This window comes from Protopterus annectens, chromosome 4.part1 (genome assembly GCF_019279795.1).
Source record: "Protopterus annectens isolate FY-2018-M chromosome 4.part1, PAN1.0, whole genome shotgun sequence".
NCBI classification, from domain to species: domain Eukaryota; kingdom Metazoa; phylum Chordata; order Ceratodontiformes; family Protopteridae; genus Protopterus; species Protopterus annectens.
In genome coordinates, this window is record NC_056734.1 from 497,917,689 (window position 1) to 497,939,554 (window position 21,866).

The 21,866-nt window shown below is 41.2% G+C and overlaps 1 protein-coding gene across 3 annotated transcripts in view; it reads right to left on the reverse strand.

The window, feature by feature from the left end:
• The window catches only part of ATP11B (ATPase phospholipid transporting 11B (putative)), a 2,792,721-nt gene that overhangs the window by 1,087,581 nt on the left and 1,683,274 nt on the right, over positions 1–21,866 (reverse strand). For all 3 annotated transcript variants that reach the window (XM_044070307.1, XM_044070308.1, XM_044070309.1), the window contains exon 23: positions 7,513–7,572. In XM_044070307.1, coding sequence (XP_043926242.1) covers positions 7,513–7,572 — 60 coding nt within the window. The remainder of the gene's footprint in view (positions 1–7,512; positions 7,573–21,866) is intronic.

A 21,866-nucleotide genomic window follows, 5' to 3' on the forward strand; every position in this document is an offset into this window, starting at 1 on the left:
AGTGCTTATTTTGCTTAAGTTCATTATTAGCGTTATCCTAACAGGGTTATATCACAAACCTATTTGGGTTAAAGAACATAATCATAAAATTAATGCATTTTTTTCTCCTCATTTTTCCCCAACCAACAGCAGTTTTTGTGGGGCCCCCACACGGTCAAGGATGGTTAAAGGGGCTCCCTTGAAGCCACGGGAATTGCAAGTACCTAAGCTGGCTATGTTAGTTTTAGTCAAGTGAATGTCCACTAACAGATTTTAACTAAGCCAGGGATGCTATGTCAGTCAAAATATTTAATTAAACTGTGAAGCCTGTTTGATAAAACATTGTTACTATAACCAGAGATATATTTTTAAAGGCAATATAAAGAATAGGTATTACCCATTTTGTTTATTAAGTACACAGTATTGCTGTACTAGCTTTTGTTGGTTTGACAGACATGTTACAAAATATTGAGATAAGACAACTTGCTGTGGTTGGGCCCCCTCTCCCCCAGCAACAGGGGGCCCTCAGCGACAGCAAGGTTCGCTGGTGCCTAAAGCAGGCTATGGCCATGGAAAGAATGATCATGGACCTGATAAACAATGACAAAGGAAACCTCCAAACACTGGACTCCACCTAATTTGCCTTTGTCAAGTGCAGGTTATGCCTACTGAATGTGGTGGACTTCTCTGACAAAGTCACTAAGGTCACGGATGAGGGTAAAACAGTACATACTGCATACCTCGACCTGGACAAGGCATTTGATACAATTCCCCACTCAGGTATTAATAATAAACTCAAAAAACTGGGCATAAATCCCTAGGCCAATAAATGGACAACAAACTGGCTCAAAGACAGGACACGTGGTTAAAGTGGGTGAATCCAGATCCAGCACGTGGCCAGTTAATAGTGGTGTGCCACAGGACTCATTGCTGGGACCACTCCTGTTTGGAATATATTCTCCTGAAGTCAAGGCTAATGCGGAAGGTCTCCAGATGAGAAAGTTTGCAGACAACTGCAAGTTGGGGGAATCACTGAATCTCCCAACAATTTAAGTATCCTTCAAGAGGGGTCCAGATCAGACAAATGGCTGGTACCAGACCATGGCCTAAAACTAAAAGTAAAAAAATGCATTATCCTACCCTTTGGGAAGTCAAATACCCCTGCAAATTACATCATCAGCAGCACACCCCATGCGTAGCCTCAGAGGTGAGAGATCTAGGTAAACTGACAGAAGCTTGAACTTTGACCTCCATGTGCTTACAGTTTTGAGAAAGACGTTCTATGTGACACAACTTACACGTAAAGGTATGGCATCCAGATCCAAGGAAATTATAGTCCTGTTGTACTCAGCTCTCACTAGACCAATATCTGAGGTACAAAGTGCCATTTGGCATGTACTTGACTAGGCACTTACAACAGCTGGAGCTATCTCAGAGGTTCCCCACAAAGAAAACACAGGGTGTAAACAACATGTCCTATGGGGATAGACTAAAATACTTATCCCTTTATTCTGTCTCCTACCGACTATTAAGTGGTGACCTATGCCTGACCTACAAGGCATTCACAAATCCAGCCCTGATGGAGCTGCTACACATCCACAAGTCAAACAGCACGAGGGTCACCTGATCTAGGGATCTAAACTTAGTCAGTGACTCAAACAAAACATACTGGAGACACAGACGCATGTTTCAGAGATTGCCCTTTCTTTGGAACCGGCTTCCTATTGACATTAAGCAGAGGCCTTCCATGGCACTTTTCAAATGCAATTTGAATCAATGCATGGGGAATTGCAAATCCATACCTGGGGTATTGCCTATGTCCCTAATGGATAGAAACAATCTGTAAGATACTCAAGGCACAGGCACAAATCCATGCCATCCTCTTGATCCTAGGGGCCATATACTGGGTAAAATCAGGTTATATTGGCTAGTTCTGTAAGGGCTCTTAAGAGGTTAGCCTAGTAATCACCTATGAACCTATACGGTATTTAACTGTAACAAATCATTTGTTACATTTAAGGGGGAAGCCCAATTAGGGAACTACACTGTGTACACGAATACCTAGCTACATACCTAGCTATGGCTCTATATGTACAGCATTACTCTGTCTAAAGGGTATCAAACATTTGGACAAAGAGCATATTTTTGTGCAAAGTGAAGAAATAATAACAGTTTATTCATTCTAAATTCATTACACAGCTGAGAAAGGCAACTAACTGATTTCTGTTAAACTATTTGCTTCTTCTCTAAGTAGAGTCAATCTCAGACTTATTCAGATTAACAAGGGATATGTGTATGGGGATGGTGGAGGGGGTGATGTTTGCTACCAGTTTAAGAAAGCTTATTAAACTAATGTTCATTCACAATTGTGACGGCTATACCACGTGTTTGGTCCAAATATTAACAAGGCTGTCATAGATTCCCTCTTTCTGCCGTAAAAATGAATTTTGATGCTGAACCATGAGTTAGACAGATGACTGTCCTAGCTGCCTATTAGTATATACCCTTTTTTCCAAGCTTATGCATCATCCTGGATTCTTTATCAAGAGAAATAATGGCAACAGCTTCTGCTACCTCCCAGACAAGTGTACCTGTCAGAATGTGCACCAAATAACTTGTCTTTTGATGGGAGGAAGAGGGATATTATAGGGAACTTTGCTCACCACCACTATGAAATCCTGTAAAGCTAGAAAGGGTTGAAAACGGCAAGACTGATTTGTTTGAGATGAAAATAATTTATCTCATTTATTGCAAGTAATGTCCCCTGGCAATGAAAAACTGCAGCAACATTACAGACCCTCCAAAAGAAAACTGCTTTAAAGGCAACCAGATGACAGGAATAACAGAATAATCTTATCAGTATCCACACTTACAGATCTCATATTTACCTGCATAAAAAAGTATCCCCCCTCAGGGTAGGACAAAATGGATACACATTATATATTTTTTTTCTTTTTCCCTGTAGAGTGGTTAGCTGCTCATAATTATAAAACTAATCTGGAAGACAGATGAAGATGCTAGGGGGAAAACTAAGAACTGTGGCACTATGACACACACTATGGGATCTTGGGCTTGTGTTGTCTTTTGGATAACTAAGAAAAACTCCCTCAAAAGCCAGTAGCAATTGAATGCCAGTATTTGGACCTACTGCAGTACTTGCACTAATTTGTACAATGGTGAAAATACATGGAAATACTCCAAAACCATGTTAAACTTGGCAGGGTTTCAATGGAAAAACCATAAATGATACATTTTCCAGAGCTTCCTGTTCTTATGAAATAATAATTATGCTCAGAAGAAAACAATTAACTACTCAATGGTTCCTCAGGGACTTTCATGACTAATGGATTCATAAAGTTCCTCTTCAGTAACTACAACAGTTTTTTTTGTCCACCACTGACAGTGGTAGCTTTGATGGTACACCTCCAATACAGGTAGACATTAAAACAGCTTATGAAACCATTTTTCCCTACACAAGCTGTTCTTTTTTCAGATTTCACAGGTCCACTCTGTGATCTGGCATCTATGATAAATAAATATAAAAGGTCTTTTAAAAAAGATAAAGCAAGAGTTTCACTCCTCCTAAAATTTCTCAAACATTTTAGATGAACTTTTTTAGCTTTTGCTTAGTCATTTACACTTCAGATTTTTCAGATTCTTTAGTCTTCTACTTTCCTAATTTTTTAAAATATTTCTATAAAGAAGGGTATTAAACAGTCCAGTCTTAGATGTTCTGTTAAATGTACTACATAACGAAAATATTCAGTGTGAAATTAAGTCTTTATAAGTATTCGACAATCATGTGCCCATTATTTGGCTTCCCTTAAAAGTGACCAAGAGCTAGATGATCAGAGCCACTCCATGACACAGAGGGACACAGCTCTGATTACGTCTCAGGGAACCAGAGTTTAAATAGCAGCTCAGGCACTTGTAGGTGGCTTATAGGACATATGGAAGCAATCCTGGCTAATCCCATGGGTAACAACTAGTGGGGGCACTAGGTGCCTACACCCAGTGGAGTCCAGTTCTACACAGCCTGCACTGCCACGTGCTATCACACTACCAGACAAGGAGAACCCTTGGAAAGCAGTTATAGTGGAGCTTAGAAGAGCTAGCGCAGTTTGGGTGGGGCTCATCTGGGGAGATGTAACTCATTTAGTGACAGTGCCACTCCCCGATCTGCAGTCCTCTGAACTCTTAGTTGAGGAGCAAAGGAAAAAAAAAGTCTGCTCTGCATTAAGGAGGAGGAGTGTCAAGTCCTATGTTCCCATCCCTCATCTCTAAATGAGGAGCAAAAAAGGTCCACTCTTTGATCTGGCATCTATGCTAAATAAACAAGAGAGATATTTTAAACATAAAGCAAGCGTTTCACTCCTCAGGTCTATTGGAATTTCATTTTTATACCAGCAAAAATGAATACAAGTACTAGCCCTAGCCCCTTGCACCCAGGGCAGCTAACTCCTTTGTTCCACAGCTATACTTCTGGCTGGGAAAGTGGGTAGGGGGTCTTGCAGGATCAACAAGGCTGGCCTGCTCCCTACAACCTGACTCTCGTTGTGAGCAACTGAGCTCAATGGGATTCCTAAGCAATAGGCTGTAGGGCTCTCGCCTGCCTGGGAAATCTGTACTGCCCAGCAACTGGATCAACTGGGTGCAGGTTGAGGAGCCACTGGGTTTGGTCCTGTGGGGGCGCAAAAAGAGTTTCTTGATCAGGATACAACTGCTCGAACAGAGCAGGTCAAACATATGCACAAGCAATGAGAAACTGAAAAAGCACCGTTTCTGCAAGCTTAATGTGTGCTACACTGATAAGCTTCTACAATCTCCAATAGTGATGCTGGGGTTAAAATTCACACATCAAAAAAACACACACACACACACACACACACACACACACACACACACACACACAAAGGATGCAGGGGAGCTTGCCCAACGCAGATGGTCTATGGTTGACATGTTCTTAATCATTTGTGTTTGAGCAGATGGTTTTAAAGTGATCGTAACTTGATCATCTGTAAGAGGAGACCATTTATTCAAAAACTTCATACTAACTTCTGAAAATACAAACAATAAACCTCTGTCAATATATGAAAAATAGTTTGCAATTAATGACCTAAAATGAGGTCAAAGGGCCAGCAAAACTAAATGGAAATTGAAAACAAAGTTAAGAGATAGAAAAGTTTCAAAGAAGCAACAAGAAAAAGTTTGAGAGGGCTTGAATTGCTTTTAAATGAAGCATGTAACAAAAGAAACCACAACAGCAGCATTACAAATAAAGCAATACACTCATTCAAGGACACCATAAAGTGCTGAACAAAACAGGATGGACCGTGACTAATATCAGCAAGCAGAAGCTATCTTGCAATACTGCTATAAGAATTCTCCCTGACAAGATTTCTTTTAAAAGCCTCAAACTCCTCCTACCCCAATCAGCAACCCACACGTCAGAATCTGAGTACCTTTTGTGGAGCTTTTAGATGACAAGGCTTAATCCTTTGAGCATCCAGCTACAGTAAGTCTAAGTAACAGCACTGTTGCAGCCTCTGACAAAATCTGTAAAAATGGTGGCCATGCCATCGTAAGATGATAATTATACAATGAATGGCCATTAACATTCAAAAAGTAGCATGCTGATTGGTCAATCCAACCACCGTGCCTGTTGCAAATCTGAGCATATACCAATGGAAAATGGTCCGGTCACCTGGACTTTCTTCCACTGGTATATACTGTAACTTTTAAATTTTTTTTTAAACAAAAATAAATACATAAAATTAGAAATCCAGACAGTACGGACATACGAGACAGACAAGACGCAAAAAATACTAGGAAAATCAAGTACGTTATTCAAACTTAAAAGAAATGTACCTGATTTTCCTTGTATTTCCTCCATTTTGTCTCTCTCCCACCCCTCAAGTGCCCGAAACCTTCCTTTCTCTATTGCTTTCTTTTCAAAGCACTGATGTACTGGGGTAAGTGCGGTAACGCAAGTCTCATATGCCTGCGCAGTACATCAAAAAAGGTAATAGGATATGCAGCAGAAGCAGAACACCACAATGGCGCTGTTATACAAAGACATTATTTAAGAAAAGAAAATAATTATTTTCTTAAGTAATGTCATTGTAAAATAGCAATAACCGACTCCATGGTGTGATATATTGAAGATTTACCCACAGTTGGCTTTATTTAATCACTCTGGCTTCACCCTTGTGATTAAACCACACCAACCGTATGTAAATCTTCAATATACCACACCCAGTCTTTGGTTATTGCTATTATAATAATGATGATAATAATAATAATAATAATAATAATAATAATAATAATAATAATAATGGTGTCTCTTTCGGCTTTTCCCGGTTAGGGGTCGCCACATCTGAACTCCAGTCCGCTAATGATTGGTAGTTTGATTTTTACGTGCCGAGTTACCAGCCCTGACGCACAACCTTCAACGAAGGTACGCCCATTCACACATGTCTCTGCGCAGAAGACGCTCTAGCTGAGAATCGAACTGGACAGCGTCTTACTGTGAGGCGACAACGCTACCGCAGCACCACCACCGCGGGTTATAACAACAACAATACCTACTTGTTAACTAGGTAGGCCCACTGAACACAGAGTCCCTTTTTCATGGACAACCCAAGAGTAATGTCTGGTTAAGTGACTTGCACATGGTCACACAGTAGGGAAATGAGGGCTGAAGGACTCAAACCTTGTATCACAAGAACTATAGTTCACAACTTTAACCTCTGCACCAACTGCCAGATATGATGTCTTTTAAAGGAATAAGGAGTGCTAAAAGGTACAAGCATCACAGCTCCAATCTCCAGGAAATCAATTCTCAACAGCATTTTTGGGTCTACATTATTTCCTCGAAGAAGCGTTCCATCAAACGCCTCTTCATCGACCCTAAAACTGTGAACTTTCAAAATATTGAACCTCCACATAAGCGAATTTTTTCTCTTGGAAAGAAATTGCTTGCCCTACAAACACCAACAAATAACCACAAACACTACAACGGGGGGGGGGCTGCAGCCCCCACACTCCCCAACATGGGAGGCTGTGCTCCCCACACCCCCTCCAACTAAATATACCAACTCCAACATCGCACTACAGTGGGGAAAATGGCAAACTGACGAGGATGGCCAAACGATTTATTTTCCAAGGAAAGAAATCACTTATGTGGACGTTCAATGATTTCAAATTTTGCGGTTTCAAGTTCGATGTTCGAGAAAATAATACGAACACGCATTTTCATCTGTGGTCAACTGTTCAATAGCCCTGGAAATCATTCTCTAAGCCACTTACTCTCTAAATTATCAACAGAATGTTAAATCCATTCTTGAAAGGATACCTGCATCGCAAGGTCAAGCATACTTATAATGAATACATAACCAAAACCAAATCCAATTTATACAACAAAATAATATTGAACAATTTTAATAAAGCATATCTGTTAAGATTCCTAAAAACATGTGACTCAGACCTGCAACACAAAATATGCATCAGTTTTAAAAGTAACATTATACTTACCTGTTGTGAAAATAAACAGGAAAACTGATATAAAAACTGGGGTGTGATAAAACACACATTCTGGAAAAAAAAAAAAAGTAGGGTTTAATACAGGTGAAGTATTATTAGCAAGAATTAAATACAGTTTCTATGTAGAATATAAAGGTATAAAAATCCAAAAATACAGACTTTGAAAAATATGCATAAGCTGCACATTAGAATTATGCATGTAGCACAACATATGAAACATAACACACAGCACTAGGTTATCTTAGTAGTGATTCATCAGTGCATGAAACACAAGAAATCTTCCCCTGCCTTGCACATACCTTTTTCTTTTAATGTTGAGCTTCTACACCTGGGTAATTCACAGCCCTCTTTTGACTCATGCCAGCAGTCTTGTACAGGAGATGAGGGCCAAGTATTCCCTAAAAAACACATACTGATATCAACTGACTTGTGATCACAGCCATCCTTAGTGGACGTATGACAAGAAAACTCTCTTCTATTATTTCCATCTCAGTTATTTTTCTTTTCAGCTCCCTTTCATTGGGGTGAAACATGTCTCCTAACAGTGTAAGCTATGATGTTACTCTCTAGACCAGAAATAAATGCCTAGCCTGTGCTACCTCCAGTATGCCTCACCCACTAAATGAGTACAATCTGTAAAGGTAGGGGTGTAAGCCTGGGGTGGTGAGGGTGGAAAGAATTTTTTTATTATTTTTTTTTTAAAGAGGATTTCCAATTAAGGAAATCAGAATGGATAGCAGTCAGCGGCTACAACTAGAACCATCAGGGTGGAATTCTACCGATTAGGAAGGAACTCACACCAGAAAACAGGAAAGAGGAACCAGAGAACAAGGGTACCAGGACAATGTATATAAGCCAGACTGCAGTTCTTATTGAAAGAGGTGGTTTGAAAATGTTTAACTACAATACTATGTAAATTATTCCAGCCTTTTTTGATATTTTTGGAAAAGGGTTTACTTTTGCTTCTATGATGCCCTTCTCTGAGGTCAACTGCATTAAGGAAATGAAATTGTTAGTGTGTAAAAATAACTTGGAACTAGTCTTAGCTGATCAGCAAGATAATACCTTGAAAAATGATCATATGGAATGTTTAATCTCCTCCAACCTGAATTTCCACTTGTTGGTTTATGGTGTGCGCGATAAAGATGTGTATTTTGGCACAAAGGAAGAGAAGCAAACATTTTTATAGCCTGTCCAGGGATGACTGTAGATTATTATCCACCTTAAAATGGAACAGGCTTAATAGTATCAGTTGTGCTTATGGAATACCAAGACTATGTTGGGAAAATGACTGAAATGTTAATAGAAGCTTCTAGGTACCAATCTGTCATTATCAAAGTAAATATTGCATACAGACACATTGACACACATCATTATGATCTGTTGTTGGAAAACTTTATTTCATCTAAGTTATTCTTACAAACTGACCATCCTGTTACTCCAGGGATTTTTGATATCACCAAAGTCCTTGTAGACCCACTACTGAAACCCATAACTGCTTCAGGAAAGTCTGACACTGAGACTTGCACTAAAGTACTATGAACACAGGTTAAAGCAGTTTTGTGATGACAAATGTCATGTTTTGAAAGATCCCTGGCGTTCTTAAAAGCCATAAGCCAAATTAGATTTGGATAGGCTGTAATTTTTTGTTACAACTGATGCAACTAACCCCTTTTCTTGTATTCCACACTCCAGTGGAGTTGATTGATTTAAGTGAATTTTTGGAGTTCATACTGCTTGAAAACAATTAGTTACTCGAGGGTGAGTACTTTAAACAGGGAACTGGCATTGCTATGAGGCCAAGCTACTCCCCACCTTATGTCAACATAACAATGTACTTATGGGAAAAAAAGTACATTTTTGTTAAGTGAGTGGCTTCAACATTTGTGGATATAGATCAGTTTTTTAGATGACATTTTTTATATGGACAGGTAGACCAGAACACTTGGTTAAGTTTACTGAATTTTCGAACACTACAACAGAATTTTAAACATTTACACAACGGAGATCTGATTTTGTGAATTACCTCAATATGACCATCTACAAAAATCTTACAGAGAATTGTTTTAAATCAGTAATAAAGCAGAAGCCAACTTTTTCCAATTCTTACTTAGATTTTACCATCCACACAAATCAAAGACTAGTACAGCAAAGGGGCAAATGGAGAGAGTGTCACGAATGACCTCCAGTGAATTATGTTTCCAGCAGGAGTTACAGACTTTAAAGATGTTTTTAGAATGACAGTATCCAATTGACTTAAGAAGTACCGAACTGCAAATTTTGAATGACAGAAATGGTAGATAAAGTCAAGTATTACTGGAGAGTGGCGAATAATTAACCATGAGCAGTGACAGAAATACAAAAGTTAAGAATGAAAAAAAGAAAAAAAAATTCCTCTGGAACTTCTGTGTTATCTTACTCCCACCTGGCTTCCCACCTGGCTTCCCCTGTTACAAACATCTTTACTAAGAATTAGAAAGGCATACTAAGTGCAGATCTAGTTTACAAAACAAAACTGGAACACCAAATTAATTTTGTTTTTAAAAAAAGAATAAATATCAAGAATTTTCTGAAGTGCACCCCCCAACTGAAAGTAAAAAAAAAAAGCTTACAGGATGTTAAAGTATGGAGTGTATGCACAATACCCAGTTCACGTGCCACCCCCCCCCCCCCGAATTTGTGGTAAATTGTAAAGTGAATTTTTCTTGTGAAACTTTGTTTATGTGCAAAATGTAATTCTTACAGCGTTTTCTGCACTGGAAAGACTGAACACATTTTGAAGAAATATATTTATTATCATGCCCACAGCAGTAAGATGCATTACGCAACAAATGCTTTACATAAGCACACTATTTCCTGCCAATGTGCAATTTAAATTTATCCTGGGAAAGGCAGTAAAGCCCATGAGGGGTAGTGACTGGAAAACTCATATAGAGGCATGTGAACTTTTCTGGTAGATTCATTTCAATGTAACAGATTGTCCAGGACTAAATAACTCAATTTCTATCAGCAGTGTATTAAAGATGAGGACTGTTATTTTATGATAAGAAAAAACTTTTGTTTTATCAATGTAGTTTGTATAAATGTATTTTTAGTACTGTGTTTTAAACTAATTGATTTTTAAATGTATTTGATCATGTGATTTTCTTATGACTTTTCTAGCATTTCATTGTCATGCAGTGTTCATTGGGTTTTATTCTGAAGTAGTTTAGGATTGTTTAAAAGAAAGCAACAAGTTAAAACTTTGCCTTATTCGGCTGCCTTGGACTGATGTGTTTTCATCTGGATTTGTGTTTATCATATGTTTGAGGTCGGTTTGTAATTTGGTGAATGTATGGACTCATTGCTTCAGGCAGAATAGTTTAATGTGAACACCCAAACTATGGAAGGCTCTTTCACCCTGGTTTATGCTATTAAAGTAAACATTTATGATGACTGGAAAGATTAAATGGCAATTTTCATAAGTAAATGTGGGTAGATCCTACAATGCCTCTGATGCTTGTGAAAAACATAACAGATAAAATCAGGTCCATGGCACAGAAGTTTGGACCCTGCTACATACCAGTCAATGTACAGTTGTGTAAAAACTTACTATAAATGTGTAGAGTTTTGAGTATATTCATTGTTGCATTACTGACTCTTGGGCTTCCTGACTGCAGGAGCCTAATGGCTGGCTTGAATACCACAGCTTTCACCTTTCCCTCCTCTAGGCCCAGTGGATACCACCAATTATTGACATCATGGCATTGGTGGTATAAAAGGATGTCAGCCAAAACCATCTTTAGGTTTTTCTTGTCATCAGTAGCAACAGGAAAAGCTCCTTGGAACCAGGTCATAAACTATCCAAAGATGACCCACCCCAGGTGGAAGAGAGTAATCAAAAGCCACCCCAAGTATGCAACTGCAAGGACAGTTTACTTTTTGAAGGGGTGAACCTGAGCCACAGAAGGTAAAGATGAAAGTGTAACATGTGTACCTACCACAAACCAAGGGAGAAGGAAGACAACAGGGGAAGGAAGGAGAGAAAGTACACTTGTGTCACACTTACCATAAGTGTACATGTTCAAGTAAATCAATGCTGCAGTACTGATTCTTGGGTCTTTCTGCCATGCAGAAGCCCACAACTGGCCAGATTTCCAGAGTCTTTACATCTCCCTTAGCTGATTGATGTCTGGATATAGGGGTATAAGAAAGTTGTCCATCAGCAGCATCTTCAGGTCTTTCTAAGCAGTGTACAAGTAGTCTAATGCCTGTGGACAGCACAGCCTCCCCAGCTAGAGTAGTAATATACAAGTATGGGGGAAGGGGATAATGATTTATCTATGTGCAAGAGTCTCCTCTCTCCCTTGCGCCCAGCAAAGGTGAGTAAGAAAGGGTCAGCAGACAGAAGGGTTGGAGGGAGAGAGATTGTACTGCAACATACTCAAATACTTAATTATGGTAAGTGTGATTCAACCGTACTATGTTCTTTGCAGTCAATGCCACAGTACTGATTCTCGGGAGGACTCCCAAAACTAGTGGAAGAGTGGTAGGAGAAGCTGTTGTCCCTTAGGAAATAAGGTTTTGCAGAACGGCTGTAGCAAACCTTGCTCTAGCTCTTGAGATGATGCCCATATGGTAGTGTTTTGTAAAGATAAGCACAAAGTTCCAGGTGGCTGCTTTTCGGATACTTTGTGTAGAAGCACTGGAAAATGCAGGGGTAGCTGCCTTGTGCCTGGTGGAATGGGCTTTGACATGACCAGAAAGAGGTTTTCCATGGTGAGTGTAACATAAGAAAATGTTATGTACTCACCATAACGTTCCATCTGTATTATTGTCCATTTTCATTCTTCCTCAACTAATGGGTTTGGATCTGATCCCTCAGATCCAACTCTGCCTTTTCTAAAGTTCATGGGAACCTAAAAACCTCGAGCTTCTCCTTTACCCATAATGCACCACCCACAAGTACCTCAAATCTTGTTAGCTGACTTGGGCAGAAAAGAAATGAATATATACATATATATGTATAAAGTCCAAGGTACCCAAAGAAGGGAAATCCAGCCAGAATACGAATAAAAAAACAGCTTTATTGCAACAAACTAAACCACATTAACATTTCTTAAACTCCACAAATATGTTTTCATTTAAAGTACTTCATCAGATGCAGAATTCTGTCCCCATGTCTGGAACATCCCCCTCCAGTTTGTTGGCCTGTCTCCACAGTGTCTGTTGTAAGAGGTATTTCCAACCACCCTCTGGCAGGACTTCATGTGGTGTGTGACAAACTGCATCACAGAGGGTAGCTGGAAATACCTCTTACAACAAACACTGTGGAGACAGGCCAACAAACTGGAGGGGGATGTTCCAGACATGGGGACAAAATTATGCATCTGATGAAGTACTTTAAACAAAAACATATTTGTGGAGTTTGTTAAGAAACATTAATGTGGTTTGGTTTGTTGGAATAAAGTTGTTTTTTATTCATTTTGTGGCTGGATTTCCCTTCTTTGGGTACCTTTGACTTTTTACTGGTGATTTTTTGGCACCTTGGTGTGCTTTTTTACATATATATGTATGTTGTATATATGTAAAGGAGGTGAAAAGAAAAAAATACACATGCAGTCAAATATAGAAAGTCTACATCTGGAGCTGTATGTAAAGGACAGCGATGTTCACTCAAAACTCATTCTTCCAGAAGTTTACAAAGGATGGGGTTGGTGAGTGGGGAGTTGAGGAAGAATGAAAATGAACACCACAGATGGAACGTAATGGTGAGCACATAACTTCTTTAGATGATGTTGTCAATTTTCATTCTATCGTAAACTAATGGGATAGAGTCTCCCAGCTACCTAAAATCCTGGGCGGACTCAAGGAAGGATACTCCTGAGCACAGTTGAACCAAATGATGCTCTACCTCTGGAGACCAGATCCAATTTGTAATGAGTAACAAAGGTATGGGGAGTAGCCCAAGTAGCTGCTGCACATATGTTGTCCATGGACTTCTTGGAAAGAAAACCTGAAGATTTATTATTTTATTTTATTTAACATTTGTTTGCCAGGATAGTTCAGTTGGACAACAAGTGTCCGTTTTCAGCAGAGTCCTGGGGAGAAAAACTCCATAAGTTTATAGAGAGAAGAAAATTTACAAAAGAGACATTACAGAGTAGTAGCAGACAGACTGTAGACTTTACAGCCATTGGTATACAATAAGAGGATATTAAGAGGAATGGAGCATAAGATGCTGCCATGGATCTAGCTGAATGAGCTCATACTACTGGTTGAGGAAATGTAACACCCAATTTAATATATATATATATATATATATATATATATATATATATAGATATATATATATATATACACAATCAGATAGCTATCTGGCTAAAGTTACTTTGGCAACTGATTTTTCACAATTTTAAGTCTGCAAAGGGGACAAAACTGGTCTGTTTTCCTTATGTCTTTTGTTCTATTCAGGTAAAAACGTAACTGTCTGTGAATGTCTAGTAAATTTAACATTTATATTCGCCTTTGTTAGTAAAACTGGGGAAGAAAACTGTCAAATTAATGAACTGACTGATATTCGATTCTGACACCACCTTGGGAAGAAAGGATAATATAACTCTATCTTTGTGAAAAATCAAGTATGGAGGTTTTGAAGACAGGGCTTGAATTTTTTTAATTTGTCTAGCAGAAGTAATGCCTACTAGAAAAATTGTTTTACAAGTAAGATATTTAAGGTCACACACAGCTGCTGGTTCAAAAGGGGAATGAATAAGTGCCTGCAGGACCAGATTCAGGTCCCATGGGGGAGTATGGTCTTTACAAGGAGGCCTTAAAAGAAGAATGCCTCATAAAAAAGCTTTGCACAATTTATGAGAGGTCACAGAGGAACCCTCTAATCTAATGTGAAAATTTGAAACCGCTGCTAACTGAACTTTAATGGTAGAACTAGCTCCTTCTTTAAAAATTAGGGCCAAAAATTCAAGGATGTTATGTATCGGAGCTGAAAGAGGTTAAATATGATTTTGATGTGCACAATACAAAAATCTTTTCCATTTTCTGGAATAGAGTTTGCGTGTTGAAGGTTTATGTGATCATAAAAATATACGTTGGACAAGGGACGACAGCATAGGATGTCTGGCTACTAATGGAATTGGACAGCCAGGCCATCAGCCTGACGTCTGATATGTCTGGATGGATCATGCCTGTTTGGTGAGAAAGCAGGTCTGGAGTCAGATAAAGAACCCAAGGTTGGTGAAGTGAGTGAGGCCAAAGGAAGTGGAACCAAATCTGTCAATGCCAATTAGGTGCAATGAGGATGACTTTGCTCTTCAACATGGCAATTTTCTGCAGGAATTTCGGAATTAACGGGATAGGTGGATAGTAGTCTGGGGGTGGCCAATCGTGGAGTAGAGCATCCCTCGGCAATTCACCCTGCTGGTAGGATTAAGGCAAAGTACCTGCTGCATTTGTTGTTTAGGGGAGAAGCAAAAAGACTGCAAGGCTGGCCCCACTAACAAAAACTCATTTCCGTCATGTCCTTGTTGAGAGACCACTCGTGAGGTAGAAGAATGCACCTGCTCAGCTTGTCTGCTATCCCACTGGACTTCCCCATAATGTGCATTACTATGAGAAAGTGGTTGGATGAGATCACCCACTGCTACACTCTGAGCACTTCTCGACACAAGGGGTAAGATTTGGTTCCTCATTGTTTGTCGATGTACCAAACTACTGACATATTGTCCATTTGAATTGCACTAATCTCTGAAGGAAGGTCCTGAAGGACCTGCAACACTAAAATCACTGCTCTCATCTCTGGAACACTGATATGCAAATTGGCCTCTTTGGGGGACCAAGTGCCTTTGACTGTTTTCCCCAGAAAATGCCCCCACACACCCCAACTGAGAAGCATCCATGGTCACTACAGCCTTGGGCTGAGGGGAACGAATGGACTGCCTTGTAGAACCTGATCTGATTAAATCCACCACCTGAGATCTCTCTTGCATATATGAGTGATTTGTATCAAAGTTGACATGGTAAAGTATCGACCATTGTACTGCTAGCATCAACTGCAGAATCCTCGTGTAAAATCTGGCTAATGCTACTAGTGTTATTGACACTGATACTGATCCTAGAGCTTGAAGGACCAAGTGAGCTGGAATCTTGGTACTGCAGATTACTTTTCTGACCTGTGATCTCATAGTTTGAACCCTTGAGGGAGGCAGTGATGTTATCATTGACTTTGGGTTGAACAGTGCTACTTTGAAATCCAAATCCGGAGTTGGTTTCAGCTGAGGCTTGTCATAACTTATGGTTATACCCCAGATAAGAACATGTCTGGAGAACCTGATCTCTTGTTCTTATTAATTGATGCCTGGCTGGGGAGTTAATGAGCCAGTCATCTAAATATGGAAACACCTGGAATCCTTGCTGCCTCAAGTGAGCTGATACTACTGCCATATATCTGGTGAACACCTTGGGTGCTGTGGTGAGGCCAAAGGGCAGAACTCTGAACTGGTAATGACTGTCTCCCAGCCAGAAGTTCTGGATAGTACAGTTATGTACACTTACCATAAATGTAGATGTTTGAGTGTATTCACTGCTGCAGTCCTAACTAATGGGTTATCTGGCTCCCGGTAGCCCTCGGTCGGCCAGAATACCAAAGGTAAGTAAAAATGACATCGGCTGCCGTCAGTTGTAAAGGACATCAGGGCGTCTGATACAAAAGGAAGCAGCCGACATCACTTCCTCAGTCTTTCTTGCCGTAACAGTCAGAAGCCCCCAGAAATAAGCTTAAACCAAAAGCAATTTTGGCAAATAATATCCAATTTAGCCTGTACCTCAGGAAAAGAGAATAGGAGAGGACCAAAAAAGGGGGAAGGAGGGAGGGAAACCAGGACTGCAACAGTAAATACAATCGAACATCTACATTTATGGTAAGTGTACACAACTGCACTATGGTCATCGTGTTTCACTGTTGCAGTCCTAACTAATGGGTTGATTACCAAAGCCCAGAGAAAAGGGAGGAGGAACCAATGGAATCAAGGGTTGGAGATAATGCCCTGCAACACAGCAGTGGCAAACCCTGCCCTAGCTCTGGAAAACAGTGGGAAATTATGTTTTGTGAAAGTATGAACAGAAGACCATGTGGCAGCCTCCAAAATATCTTTAGCAGGGACACCCCTTAAAAAGGCTGCAGAAGTGGAAGGGTTGGGAGGGTGGCCTAATGGTTAAGGTGTTTGCCTTACAAACACAAGGTGCATGGTTTGAGTCTCACAAGGGATAATTGGCTAGGCTTAAAATGACTCGCAAGGGCAGTTAGCTTAGTACTAATCTATGAACCTATAAGCTGCTCTAGTTGAGTGGGTCCTAACTCCTTGAGGAGGAACCTTGCCATAAGGAATAACAAAAGGTGATACAATGTGCAATCCACTTGGAAATGGTTTGCTTAGAAATAGCCTTACCCTAAGCTCCAGGGGCAAAACTGACCAATAACTGTGCTGATTTCCAAAGGTTTTTAGTCCTGTCCAGGTAAAACCTGAGCTATCTGTGCACATCAAGAGACTGCAGGATCCTTTCACCTCTATTTTGAGGATTAGGAAAGAAGGTAGGAAGGTGTATGGACTGATTAAGAGTCAAACTAGAAACCACCTTAGGCATAAAGGAGGGACTGGTTCTCAAAGAGAACCTATCTGCATGGAAAATAAGAAAAGGCTCTACAGTCATCAAACCTTGCAGCTCCAAAACCCTCCTTGCTGAAGTTATAGCCAAGAGGAAAGCAATCTTCCAAGAGAGAAACTTTAAATCTACAGTGGCAGCTGGCTCAAAAGGAGGAAGAGTGAGTTTGTCTAGAACAAAATTAAGATCCCGGTGTGGAGTAGGTGCCCTTCTGGGAGGTTTTAAGTTGCAAGCACCTCTGAGAAACATTTTCATCAAGGGATGAGAGAAAATGGGTTGTTCAAAAGAACAATGAGCAGAAATAGCTGAAGTATGGAGCTTGATAGAGGAAAAAGAAAGACCACCCTGAAGCAATTCAGCCAGGTATTCCAGGATCAGAAGAAGGGTTGGCTGAGCAGAAGATTCCCCTCTAGCCTGCATCCAACGAGAGAACCTTTCCCACTTGCCAGCGTAGGACCTCCTAGTGCTAGGCCTCCTGGCCTCCCTCAGCACATCGACCATCTGCTGGGAAAGGGAAGAAGATAAGGAAGAAGTCATACAATGAGCCATGCTGCCAAATGGAGGGACTGAGGATGAGGATGCAGAATGATTCCCCCATCCTGAACCAAAAGATCTGGATTCAGAGGAAGATGGCAAGGAGGAAATTGGGAGAGATTGGAAAGCACTGGATACCAATGTTGTCTTGGCCAGTCCGGAGCTATGAGAATAGTCCTTGGTTGTTCGTCCCTGATCTTCAATAACACTCTGGGAAGAAGAGGAGGAGGAGGAGGGAAGGCGTAAACTGATAGTAACGTCCAAGGGAAGGACAGAGCATCCACTCTCCAGGCTTTGCTGTGCCGCTGTCTGGTGCAAAAGAGAGGTAGAAGATGGTTGTCTGGGGAGGAGAAAAGATCCACCTGAGGTGTGCCCCAACGCTGAATGATGCTGTAAAAGACTACTCTGTTCAGCTGCCACTCGTGAGGATCCAGGGTTTGTTTGCTCATCTGGTCTGCCAAAACAATGAGCCTTCCTGGAAGAAGCTGAGCTAGGAGATGCAGGTCCAGGGATGCTGCCATGGACCAAAGATTCATACTTTGTCTGCACAGGGGGTAAGAGTGAGTCCCTCCCTGCTTGTTAATGTACCACATGACTGTGGTGTTGTCTGTTATGACAAGCAGGGTCCCTGGAGAAAGAAGATGCTTGAAAGCTATAAGGCCTGCTGAACTGCAATCAACTCTTTTAGATTTATGTGCTAGTGCATCTGTTGGGCGTTCCAATGTCCCTGTATGCATCTGCCATTCAGGTGTGCTCCCCAGGCATAGTCCGATGCATCTGTAGTCAACTTGAGTGGCAGGAGGTGGTCAAAAAGGCATGCCTTTGCTTTGCAGACAGGCTGCTGCCCACCAAAGAAACTACATCTGCAGAGATGGAAGCAGAGGAATCATCATATCCAGGCCCTATGTGTATTGACACCAAATGTTCTTGAGGTACCATTGCAATTTCCTTATATGCAGTCTTGCATATGGAATCATGAGAATACAAGATGCCATAAATCCAAGAGCTTGCAGGTATTTCCTTGCAGGGAGCTGGGACAGGCTTGCCAAGTTCTTGAAGTAAACTGAAAGAGTTGTCTGCTTCTCCTGGGTGAGACATATCATCTGGGCGGCTGTGTTCAGACTCGCTCCCAGGAATGTTATCTCCTTGGATGGTACCATTTTTGATTTTTCCTCATTGAGAGTGTAACCCAGGGAAGAGAGAAGAGTCTTTACGAATTCCAGATCCTATAGTAGCTGTTCCTGAGAACTTGCTTAAATCAGTCATTCAAGTATGGGTAAATCTGAATTTTCTTCTGCTTGCAAAAAGCAATGACTGGGGCCAGGCACTTTGTGAAGACTCTGGGAGCAGAAGATAAGCCAAAGGGCAACGCAGAGAATTGATAATGTTGCTTGTCCACTCTGAAACGAAGTTACTGCCTGCAGCTTTCCCTGATAGAGATGTGCAGATAAGCCTCTTGAGATGAAAGGTTACCAGCCAGGAATCCTTTTCTAGCACTGGTAGCAACTGATGCAAAGTGAGCACTTTGAAATTTGGAATTACTAGAAAAGAGTTCAGAATGGAAAGATCTTTGGTAGGACGCCAGGTGCCTTCTTTTTTTGGAACTAGGAAAAGCCTGGAATAAAAGCCCTGGCCTACCTGCAGAGCAGGAACTGATTCTATTGCTCCCAGATGAGACAAAGACAAAATTTGTTTTTCTGCTTCTGCCCTTTGATTTGGAGGAACGTCTGGGAATCCCTTGGAAGCTGGAAAGGTGCAGAAAGAAAACTTGTGCCCTAGGGACACCGTTCTGAGCACCCATTTGTCGTCTGTGATAGTGGCCCAGACATCTGAAAAAAAGGCCAACTTTCCCCTAAAGGACTCTCCAGGCAAGCAACAACAGGCAGCAGTTGTAAAATGTCAATGAGAGTGTTTTGATTGAGATGCAGGCTTGGAGCTTCCCACCTTAAAGTGGAAGCCTGCCACCGCCTAGACCTGTGAGGGGTAGCCGCCTGCCCCCTAGAAGACTTGTAACCTCTAGTCCTGGAACGGTTCTATCTGCAGGTATCAGGAAAGGTCCAACTCTTGGAAGGATAATTCCTGCTAAAGCGAGGGGGGTGAACTTGCAGAAAATCCTTAACAGCTTGCATGGACATGGCCTTATCCTCCATCTTCTTAAGTACCTCCTCAGCTTTGCTGCCAAAATGATTGTCTTTATGCAAAGGTACATCCAAAAGCTTAGCTTTGACAGGTTCTGGAAGAGGCTGTTCTCTGAGCCAAACGTGCCTTCTAATAACAGATCCAGTAGCCGTAGCACTACTGGAGGCCTCAAGGATGTCAAAACCACAATGCAAAGAATGCTTATTGACCAGAGTGGCTGAATTCAGCAAATCCTGCATGTCTTTACTTTCTGCCAAAAGAGGTACACTTGCTATCTAGGACTAAACAGCCTCCAAGGTGTGCTGCTGGTACTTCAGCATATGAAAAAGACAATTGGTAGCCCTAATAGCTAGGGAGGCAGAGGTACAAACTTTCTTGCCCCACCTATCTATGTTCCTAGATTCCCTGTCAGAAGGAACAGGATTCCTGGTAACAGTGGCTTTAACTCTTTAGGGCCCTGAGAAATAATCTCTGGATCCACCAACGGGGTCCTGAAAAGAAACAGATGAGAATCAGGGACTCTGTAGTACCTGTCAGGTTTCCTGAAAGCAGGAGGAACCGAATTTTGAGACAAGGAATTTTCCAGAAAAACATCAACAACTTCCAAAACAGGGGGGAATAGCAAGAGGCTTATGTTGAGGTAAATCCAGAAACTCCCTAATCCGTTTCTTAGATGGGGGATAATCCTGACTTTCTCATTTAAATTGTTCCCTGAGGGTATTTAAAGTGTCACCAAAAGAGAAATCCTCTGGAGGAGAGGGCGAAGGGATGGACTTTGCATCTGAATCTTCAAAAGGAGAAAAAGTCTGAGAAAATTCCTCTTCATCAGCAGAAATGCTGGAAGAAACAGACCCTGAACAGGACAAAACTTCAGGAGATACATCCCTACTCCTTTTAGAAGGAGAAGGCTGAGAACCCCTAATAAGAGTTAACAGATCATTAGTCATTTTAACCATCTGGGATTGAGGGGAACGAGAAGGAACTGAAGCCTGCTTTTTCACAGGCTTATGAATGAGAGATTTACCTGCAAGCCTGAAGGATTCGGGAGGCCTGGCAACCGCTGAAGGTGCAGCAGAAGTCGAAGAAGTTTGCTGTCAAGACACAAAACGGAGGCCTCGGACACCGGAGTGAGCTTAGCGGTTCCGGCTCCAGCAGAAGAGGCGACCGGCAACAGATCGGAAGACAAATTGGAGGGCAAAGGCCTAAGGGACTCGGACTCGATCTAGGCCTGCAGTTGTACATCTGCAGACTGAAGGGACTGCGAAAGTGTCTCACTGGCTCCTGCCTGACTGACAACAAACTTATCATCTGAGGACTTAGTTTTCTGAGGCCTGTCGCGGTCCTTATCCTTATGTTTCTTCAGAATATCCGAAGACTGAAGACTGGCGGATGCCATATGAACGAACTTAGGCCAAACTCCGAAATGCCTAGCCAAAATCTTAGCCCAACAATGGATAGTACGTGGATTAAAGGAGGCACAAAAATCACAATTGGGAACACTGTGGTCAAGGCCTAAACAAATAATGCAATAGGAATAAAAACTTCTATGGGGAATCTGCTTTCCACAGGTAAGGCAATTATTAACCTTTTCTGACCTTCGTTAAGGCAAGAAAAGAGGATCCCCAACAGGTTACTTAGCTGTAGTAGACTTCAACTCTTGTAGTCGGAAACCAACAAAGGTAAACTGCCGACCGGCACTCGTGCATTTAAAGCTTCTGTTTCGGGCTCCGTGGCAAGGAAGACTGAGGAAGTGATGTCGGTTGCCCCCTTTTATATCGGACGTCCTTTACAACAGATGACAGCCGATGTAATTTTTACTTACCTTTGGTATTCTGGCCGCTCGAGGGTTACCGGGAGCCAGATAACCCATTAGTTAGGACTGCAACAGTGAAACACGATGATCATCATCTGTTAATATTTATGTGCTAGACCTTCAGCATGCGTACTAGTGAGTACATCCAGTTGTCCTTGCCAAGAAAAAGGAGAATAGACTGAACTGTGACCATCCAACTTTC